This window comes from Panthera uncia (genome assembly GCF_023721935.1).
Source record: "Panthera uncia isolate 11264 chromosome C1 unlocalized genomic scaffold, Puncia_PCG_1.0 HiC_scaffold_3, whole genome shotgun sequence".
NCBI classification, from domain to species: Eukaryota; Metazoa; Chordata; class Mammalia; order Carnivora; family Felidae; genus Panthera; species Panthera uncia.
In genome coordinates, this window is record NW_026057584.1 from 41997112 (window position 1) to 42007789 (window position 10678).

The window sequence follows — 10678 nt, forward strand, 5'->3', positions numbered from 1 at the left end:
ACCTATTTTAGTAACATATATGGAAGTAGCTTCAACACAAACATTTGATAATTTCCTTATTTATAAGTTTGCTGGGTTGGCTTAGCAAAAATCGCTTAAATTTCTACAATACCATCTGACAAAAGGGCCTATTATTAGTTCTGTTATTCTAAATAAAGTACATTCTCTGCTTTGTGAGCACAGATATGTGCCCTTGAGTGACCTATTAAGGTGCCAACAGATTGCACCTTTTAATTATTTGTAACTATTTTAATGAGACAATTGTCTTAAGTCTCTCATGTATTTATAAGCCATGATTACAAAAAAGCAAAGCACTGAAATGAGCCAAAATATCCAATCCTGATAAAATCTTATCAATTTTGTGGCTAATGATCATTCAGCATAGCTACAAAAGAAAATTGCCAAACATAAATATGATGCTTGCAGGTAAATAAAGCCTCTTAGTATAAAATGCAAAGTTGTATAAGAATCTAATATATGCCATTTTACGGACATGAAAATAAGGAAAATAATTTAATCAAATTTTAATTTTATTTTAACTAAAATTATTTTACTCCTCAGATAAGCAGGAAATCCATTATTAATCTAATATGATAAATTCAAATATTACTATATCTCGTCCACTATCTTATTTTACTCTACCCATTAACCTGCCATAACCTTCCATTATCCCACGGAACAAAATTTTAATTTAGAACTGAATGAAAAGCTTCATGGTGCCTCACTTTACTTTGCTATAAGTAGCACGGGTTTGGAAGGAACACTGATAAGTAAAAATGCAATGAATTAGAAAGACAATCTGCTTTCAATAACATAAAATAACTTCATGAAACTTTACAAATGTACACCTACTTCCTAAGGCTCACGGCAACGTGAAATGGAAGCAGCAAGGAAACACCAAGTAAAAGTGCTCGGCGATCACGATTTAAGCAAAATGCAAAGAAGATGTTTGAACGTGTAGTACTATTCTGGAATGACAAGGCCAGTAGTATATGCTGTCTAAATCCAAAGCATGTTATCTGTACATGGCCGGCAAGTATCTAGATCGGAGTGAAGAAACAGAATGTGCTCCAGGCAGGTAAACTTTAATAATGAATGACAAGTTTGCTTAGCAGTTTTAAAAAGAATTATGTCATAAACAGTTTGTCCCTTTAAAAGACCAGTTTGTAATAACTTACTCTTTGCTTTTGCATCTGCAATATCTTGTATTTCCTCCAAAGTCAGGTTTTTCATGAAGGAATTACAGGAAAAAAAATCCTTATAATATTAAAGAAATGTGCTTTAAAAGTAACAAAATGGAGATAATCATCAGCAATTAGTGAAAGCTATCACAATCCAATTAATGTTATATTTTATAGTCTGCTCTTGCAGGGAAAGCGTTCTCCTGATTAAATGTACAGAATGCTCTTCAAAACTATTCAGTGTCTCAGCAAAGGACAGACTAATTACCAACTGTTAATATTAAGAATACACTTGGGGCAGAAAAATAGGACTTCAATTTACAGTAATAATTTTGGGATGGAGTTATTCCAGCAATAAATTGTCACAGCTGCTCAAAGTGTGATGGCACTCATGAAAATAAAATAAATACAGTTATAACTTCCCAGCAGATCTTGAGACACTTTGCCAAGAAATGTAAAACATTCAGTATACTTTCACATTATAAACTGAGATTTATACCTTATGTTTGCATCAGGGTTTAGGATTACACAGTGTTTTTAGATCTATCCTGAATATATTTTTTGACAATTGAACAATACTGGCATGTAGCATCTAATGCTTTCTCTGCTGAATATTCATAAAATACTTCTTCTTTGGATGGCCAAACCAAATAACCTGTAATTGCTCAAATATAAATGTATTTTTATCTCAGAGAGTTTATATTTTTCTGGCAGGACAAATGACCTCACCAGTACCACAACCACGTTTGCTCTCTCATCCCAGAATTTTTGCTTCAGGTAGCTTAAGGATTTCCAGTTATCCAGACATCTGTGTCTGCAAAGACAGACTTACAGACAAGTAACAGAAGAGTATTCGAGTTACTTGGCGCAAAACTAATATTCTTCCTGACTCTGGATGTCCCGCCAAAACCCAGTCCCCATGGGTTATTTGCATGGATGAAAAGCTTTCAGGTACGTCTCCCTCTTCATTTGGTAGGGCAGAGGAATTTTTCTCTCTCCGTGCCTGTGTAAACTCAATCAGCTCATCACAAGGCCGGATGACTTTTCTATCTATAAAGGAAGAGATATATCTCATTTCACAATTTACTTCAATGGGTTTGCATAGGATAGCAGTACCTTTCGCTAATTTGGCAGTTTAGTTTACAAGGCCCTTGGGTTTACGATACCACTTTGCAATTTCACCAGACCCTCTGACATGGCTAGCCACATCTTTTGTCTAGACTGAGAATAGCTTTAAATGTGAATCTCCTTTTTTCAAAGTGCTCACATACATATATTTTTAAAGTAGGTTTCACACCCAGCGCAGAGCCAAACTCGGGGCTTGAACTCACAATCCTGAGATCAAGACTTGAGCTGAGACTAAGAGTTCAGCACTTAACCAACCGAGCCACCCAGGGGGCCTAAAGTGCTCACATTTTTATTTATTGTGGTTGGTTATTTTAAATTGCAGTGATATGAGGTTTTGTGAGGAGATTCCTTTCCTTTTTTTTTTTTTTTTCATGACTCAAAACTATTTGTTTTTTGCTGTTGCCTCTTACTGTTCAGTGGCTACATGCTATTTTTAGCACTATTGTAGATCCATAATATCATGACCAGATAGAACCCATAGAAACTAACATAAATTAATGCTTCAAATGCCTTTTAAATCACTGCATAGTACAAGGGAAAAAAGTAACACTTTTTAGAACCATTTGTAATTTACTTTAGTCTTAACGTAGGGATAATTGACACTGACAACCTACTTGACACAGATTTTGACTACTACTAGGGAAAACTACTAAGGTAACACCATAATACATGGAAAAAATGTTTTTATAAGTAATGGGCATTGATCACATAAAAGTATCATTTCTAAGTTGTCTATTTATAACTCTCTCTAGGTTCTTCTTTCCTAACTCCTTCTCATCACATATCCACATTCTTTTGCAATCTACACTCTCTTTTAGCGCCTTAACACCCTTGTTTTAAAAGTGACTTCACCCATCTGTCCATTGCTCTTTTTCCTTTAACTTGACAAAATGCTCATATTTTAACTAATAACTCCAACAGGTGCAAAGGGAGCCAAGGTGAACCACAACCCAATTAGGAGATATGTTCCAATGTACAGAAACAAATTTGATTACTTTAACTCACTAAGCTACTGTAAACTTTCTGTTAAATTGCTTATTCATTCATATATTTATTTCACTTTATTTGCTATGTGTCTGTTTCTGAGTATTTTTTTCCATTTCTACACTCCTTTACAGCATCTAAGGAAACATGTACTTCCCAAAGGAGCCTTCTCTTTTTTCCATGCCCATCTATGCTTTGTGCAAAAGCAGAGTGTAATGCCTTTCTTGACTACTACTCACCAGATTGGGAAGAGAAAGACCAGGCAAAGAATTAAATGATCATCCAGGCAGATGAAGTGCATACTAGAAATAACTTTCAAAGAAAACAATTTAGCTATAAAAGTTCACGAAGACACCCCTCGCTAATTATTTAAATGTGTATAAGACTGTATTGTGTTTAATCTGAGATACCAAATATTCTTCTGGAGTGACTGAAGAAATCTCTCCTACTCTATTCATAAGTTTTACCAAAAAAAAATTTTTTTGAAGCAAAACCCCATCTACCCATAGTTTGGCAGGAAATAAATCTCCTTTTGAAGTATCCTTATTAAATATAATGATAATTAAATTCTCAGAGAAGGGAAAAAAAGTACTTCAATACATCATGCCATCCCATACTTTTCATTTTTGTTTTATAATTGGCATTTTATAGACAAAGAATCAATTTGAATTGCTGTCACTTTATTTGGTAGCTTTATTCTCACTTTATCTTTGCTAATAATGTCCCTTGTTTAATACACCTCTAAATCGGACTGCCAAGTACTCTTGACAAGTTAAATATCCTCTCTTCCTGTCCTCTAAAATGGAAGTCAATAGGAAACAGAAATGAAAACACGTGTCCAACATGCAGTTATTAGATGCCATTTAAAGTTCCTGCCCCCAGGGCTCCAGTGTGGTACAAGGAAACTGTGCTCCAGTGACACCAGAAGACTGAGGTTGGCACCTGAGCTGTACTAGATATGAGCTGCGCGGGAGTTTCCGTGTCTCCCCCCTAATATACAGGTGTGTTGTAAAGACTAAAGGAGACCCCAGTTCGGGAGGGTACCCAGCACATCGCACATCCTCATTAAACACAAGTTTCATTGTATATTTTTTCATTTAACTTTTCTTATTTTAATTTTTATTATTGTTTTTTATTTTAGAAAGAGAGAGAGAGAGAGAAACAGCAGGAGTGGGGAAGGGGCAGAAGGAGAGAGAGAGAGTGAAGGAGAGAGAGAGGGAGGGAGACTTTTAAGCAGGCTCCACTCTGAACCCCAACACGGGGCTGGATCCCATGACCCTGGGATCATGAGCTAAAATCAAAAGTAAGATGCTCAACCGACTGAGCCACCCAGGCACCCCTCAAATAATTTTCACATACATTATCTCTTTTTATACTTATAGACCCTGTGAAGAGGTGTGGTCACATATTCTTTCCATTCTTTACATGAAATGGAATCAGATCTCTTACTGTTTTGACTTTTGGTGTAGTATTTGTTCCACTGTATTTGTAGTATTTGGTGTAGTATTTGACCCCTCCTTAGATTTACTAATCCACTTAATTAGTGAGGCTGTCAGAAACCTTACCAGCAAACTGCATGAGCTTAGGCATAAAGAGTAATCTGACCATCGTGCAAAGATCCAAAGTATAAGAGCTGACTAATGTTCCATTGATTAAAAATAAGTTATGTTTTTGAGGAATATAATTGCACTATTTGCCCTGAAACTTTTCAGCAAGCTATCGCTGACCTTGATGAAAGGAAACTAACCATTTAACCATAAGTTATGGAATAACAAGGCAGTCAACCAAGGTGTATGAGAGTCATTTGGAGAGTTAGAGAGAATATGGCCATAAGAATTCAAAGTAATATCAAGAGATCCACTTGTCTGTTTCAAGACAGTCCATTGGAAAAATGGTGGGACCGTCAAGGCTAGTTCTTGTTTATCACATATTTATCCACAGTCACTTGATGTGGTGCCTTGTACATAATAGGAATTCAATACATAGTGAATAAATAAATGAAGTAGTGAATAAATATTCTACCCTTAATTAGTTGTTCAATACAAGATCAAAGGAGGTTTTTTTTGGTTTTGTTTTGTTTTGTTTTGTTTACCTTTCAGTAAATGAATGAACAAATGAATGGCATTTTGGGGATCTCTATGTGACTCCTAAATAAGTAAAACCAGAAAAATTCATGGAGCAATACATTATTTGCAGGAAAGCCTTTTATTTGCACACCTATTTTAACGATCCTGGATTTTCTTAGCATTAATTTGATTGTTGACTCTTTCTAATCAAGCAGCTATTTAACAGGGTACTCAGTGTGCTCTGATCTTTAAGTGGCATAATCTTAGTGATGTGCTTATTCCATAAAGACAAATAAACATCAGATTGTCACCTTCTAGGTCTGTAGAAAAAAATTTCAATTTAGACATATAAGGGTAAGAAAATCACAAGAAATCCAACTGGATATTATGAAAGAAAATGAGAGGTTATTATCTAGATATACTACAGAAAACCAAAGTCTTTTTTTTTTAATTTTTTTTTTTAACGTTTATTTATTTTTGAGACAGAGACAGAGCATGAACGGGGGAGGGTCAGAGAGAGAGGGAGACACAGAATCGGAAGCAGGCTCCAGGCTCTGAGCCATCATCCCAGAGCCCGACGTGGGGCTCGAACTCATGGACCGTGAGATCGTGACCTGAGTCGAAGTCGGGCGCTCAACCGACTGAGCCACCCAGGCGCCCCCAGAAAACCGAAGTCTTAAAAGCATTTAATTCATAACCAGCTTCCAAAGGAGAAAGCAAAAAAAATTTAAAAAGCATAGTCATAAAGGATATACATGATAAAATTGATTTATTTCCACTTAGTTCATATAAATGTTTAATCTATTTTGGTATTATAATAATATAGAAATTAATTATATCAAGATACAGTGATGACAGGAACAAAATTTTCCATGGAAAATATAAACCAGCACTTCTTTCATCAAAGTATCAACACAAGACTGAAAATATCAAATGATTTATCTTAATAATAATTAGGTTTAGAGCTTTCATGGAAAGGTTTTAGGGACAGACAAAGCTTGCTGTTAGGGGAAGCCTACTAAATAATCTGGCATATTGAAGACGCTTACAATATAATCATTTCCTTTTTCTCTTTTGACTTGACCACATCCCATCCTTTTAAAGACTCAGTCATCTCCCCATACTGCCATGTAACATCCGTTCAACAAGGGCTCCTTCCTGCCTTAATTGCAGTAAACTCTGCAATTTCACTTTCTATATCTTGATTAACTAGAAAATAAGTAGCAAATTTTCAAGGTGATAAACTATTGTGTTTAAAAAGTACAAGACTATTCCCCAGAGAATGTTGCATAGGGCAATATCCCCTGAAGGTTTTCTAAAAGTAGGCTTTTGTTGGGGCGCCTGGGTGGCTCAGTCGGTTGAGCGTCCGACTTCAGCTCAGGTCACGATCTCGCGGTCCGTGAGTTCGAGCCCCGCGTCGGGCTCTGGGCTGATGGCTTGGAGCCTGGAGCCTGCTTCCGATTCTGTGTCTCCCCCTCTCTCTCTGCCCCTCCCCCGTTCATGCTCTGTCTCTCTCTGTCTCAAAAATAAATAAACGTAAAAAAAATAATAAAAGGCCTTTGTGAACCAGTGCAGTTGAAAAATTCTATATTCCCTTTCTTACAGATTCACAACACGCACTACAATACTAAGGAGAGGAGAAAGGAACCGGACTAGATAAAAAGCTATCAGATCATGATGCAGGTCTACAGCTATGAGAGAGAGATGGAAGGAGGGAAGATTGGGTAGGAAAAGTCTCAGATCATGGCATAGTTCTGGAAAAATCTGGGATTCGCTGATGTGAAACCCCAAGACCACTAAAAGAAATCTTGCCTTATTCAGTAATGGCCTGGTTCAAATAATCTCATCATCTGTAAACATTGACTTAGAGGAGCCCGCAATAAGTTTGGAACCAATAGTACATCCAAAGGTGCAGTAGTTGAAGTTGTCTGTCAGTCGCCAACTGTGATGTATTGTCAGAACCACAGCAGGTTCTCTTGTAGAGCATTCCCATGCTATGCAATGGGTTTGTTAAAAAGAGATCGGTTGTCCAACTATCCATCAATAGATGAATGGATACAGAGGATGTAGTATATAGATATGATGGAATATTACCCAGCCATGCAAAAGAATGAAATCTTGCCATTTACAACAATGTGGTTGGACCTAGAGGGTGTTACGCCAAGGGAAATAGGTCAGACAGATGAAGACAAATACCATAGGATTTCACTTCCATGTGGATTCTAGAAAACAAAACAAAACAAAAAAACAAATAAAATTAGACTCTTAAATACTGACAACAAACTAATGATTGCAAGAGGGGAGATACGTAGAAGGATAGGAGAAATAGATGAAGGAGATTAAAAGCTACAAGCTTCCAGTTACATACTAAGTAAGTCATGGGGCATGGAGAATAGAGACGATAATATCGTAATAACTTTGAATGGTGACAAATGGTGACTATAATTACTGCACTGAGTAATGTATAGAATTATTGAAACTATGTTATACATTTAAAACCAATATAATGTATGCCAGGTATACTTCAATTAAAAAAAAAATGTTGGTTTAGCTGAATTGTGAGGCAAACCAGAGATTAGGAGTAGCGGGAAGCTGCTAGTACCCTCAGGAGCCAACAGAAGCAACAGTTCTAGGAGAGACCAGGAGCTGGGGCCACCAGGCAGGATCTGGAACCATCACAGCTTCTGCCTGGTAAGAGTTGGTGTGGTGGGGGAGGGACTTCCCGTTGAAAGTGGGATTTACAGCAGAGACTCAGTCACTCTCAGAGACATCTACCAAATCTGAGAAAAGAAGCAGGCTTCTCTCTTCCCTCTTCCTATCTCCCTCCAATGCCTCTTGTGGCATAAACTTAAATGGAAACTGTTGGCAAGGGACCCTGAGAAACCGTTTGCAGGGTCATCACCCTGCAATACAGAGCAGATGAGGGCGAGTGTCAGTAATGGATCCGGGAGGGAACCAGCCCAGGATTGACATGGCAAATCATGGGATTAAAAATTCCTGGATTTATGCTGAACTGACAAACAAATTAGGACGTCGCTTCTCAAAATAATCAAGTAGCTATGCATTACTTAGCGTATTGGGAAAGACATAATGTGTCTTAATGGAAGACACACCCAACATAAAATCATATTTTTAATTGGTGATGAGGAGGAGCAATAGATAACATATTTTTCATATTAGATATTCTTCTTTTGAACTACATAAAAAATACACATGTGGATTAACAGGAATTTTATTCACAAAAGCATGTTGACAGTAGTTTGTTTGAAGAGTGCAGACCAAATGTAGTTTCACTATTGTTTGATTTAGACATGAAATTAGCATGTATATTAATGAAAATGTTGAAAACAGATCATGATTGAGAGCAGCAATTTTTAAACAGACTGAATAAAAAATTTATCAAAGGTAAGAGCAATTTTTAAAAATCCAATAACATAAAGCCCTTTCCTTCACATTTCATGTCTCATATTTACATATTTGATGTATTTAAGAATGATTTATTGCCACAGGTATCACTGGTTTCCTGTGTTCAACTAAAGAAAAGCTTCAAGCGTATTGCAAGTAAGTAATAGGGTTTCACCAAGGACTCGCTTATCACATTGCTACCTCTCCCAAATTAAATGAGTGCCACACCCAAAGAGCTTGAAATCTGGTCCCCAAATGAGCAAATTCTCCCTTCTCCTTTGTTCTGATTCCTCTTCTGGCTCCGCCCAGAATATTTGCATAGGAGGTAGAGCAGCAGTGTGGACATCGGTCCGGAGCTAGCTTACTATTCAGCTGTTACGCCAGCCCCCGCCGCCTCAAAATGAGAGAGGGAGGGAGAGAGTGAAGTAGGAGGGACGGATGCCCAGCATGCCAGCTTTGTGAGGTCTAAAAATACCATACTGGAAATGATGAGGCAGAGGATAAAAGACTTTCCAGGTGTTGGCGCCTTGGGGGTGCTCAGAGCAGCCCTGGTGTTAATGTCCACTACCCCTATCACAGAGCCGTAATTGAGTGCCTTCGACAAGATTACAGGTCTGCCTCTCCTGGAAAAGGCACGGTGTCCTCTCCCTGTGTGTGCACTCTTTCAATTTCACCATCGGACAACCGGGACCTGAGATGATGCGGCGATGTTTTAATAGGTCCCTTCGTAAAGGTCCATTGTTAAACACTGGCTTGGAAATAAAAATGGGGAAAAAGATAATTTGCTGCGCTTAAAACAGTCAAAGCTATTTTATGTAGTGAGAACACTGTATCCTGATCTCTGGTGATACGCTATTTAACTATCGGTCCCCCACCTCTACTTTGATAGCCGAGCCTGAATGAGGAGAACTTTGATGGAAACCGGGATGTAGTTCTAAGAGCTATAATACAGTACTGCTGCCCACCTGCTTATAGCCAATGGGCGCAAAAATACAGAGACTGAGACAAGCTTCTTTCTTTTCTTTTTTTTTCCTTTTTATAAGACCTTAAAAGTAACAAGAGATAAGATTAAAGACAATAAAAGTGTCACCGCAAACGTTCCAGCCGTTATTTATAGAAATGGGAACTGGCAAGACCACAGGAGCACACGCACCACACACACTGATGGAAGACCTGAGTCCTAGGACCTACTCTGAATCTCCTTGGGACATTTACTAAAATGAAGGACAATCAGCTTGAAAAGCAAACCATTCAAAGCCCCCAGACAAGAAAAAAATAAAAGCAAAGAAAGAAGTGTTTGATAGGGAAACGTCACTGGCTGTGACCTTCTGTTGAGATCACTCAGAGCACACACACCAGAGCAGAAAATAAATGATAGACGGTAAAATGGCAAGTGAGTCCCAGAGGACTAAACAACATAATGGCACGTACTTTGTAAAGGCATGGATATTTGTCACCACAGCCTGCACGAAGGATACCCACTGTGCAAACTTTTATTAATGTGTTCCATTACGTTGGCGTGTGTGACTTCTTCCCCTGCATCCATTATGAAAACCAGCCTAGCATTTGGCACATTGCTTAATAAGGGTCGCAGTCAACTATGGAAATACTTAATTATTATGGTGCACACCTACACACTATGGCTTCCTTTATTAAGTTTCTCCTGCATTAAAATGATTTCAACCTAACCCTCCCTCCACACCACCAAGAAGAATACTGGTTTGACAATATCCAGAAGATATGACCTATACTTATAAGAATACAGGGGTTACCCTGCTCGACTGGGGTCCCTGCCATGGGTTTTCTGAAGTGAGCAATGAAAAGAGTGATTCTAAATTATTTGTTGAGATGTTTATCAAAGTATAGACAACACAGCTATCCGTAATCATAAAGTGATGTTTTAAAAAGTCCTCA

The 10678-nt window shown here is 37.8% G+C and overlaps 1 protein-coding gene across 1 annotated transcript in view; it reads right to left on the bottom strand.

The window, feature by feature from the left end:
• Positions 1 to 4901, bottom strand: part of LOC125911384 (uncharacterized) — a 165663-nt gene extending 160762 nt beyond the window's left edge. The window contains 2 exon segments of the mRNA XM_049615253.1: positions 2014 to 2231; positions 4859 to 4901. Coding sequence (XP_049471210.1) covers positions 2014 to 2231; positions 4859 to 4901 — 261 coding nt within the window.
• Positions 4902 to 10678: the final 5777 nt, after the last annotated feature.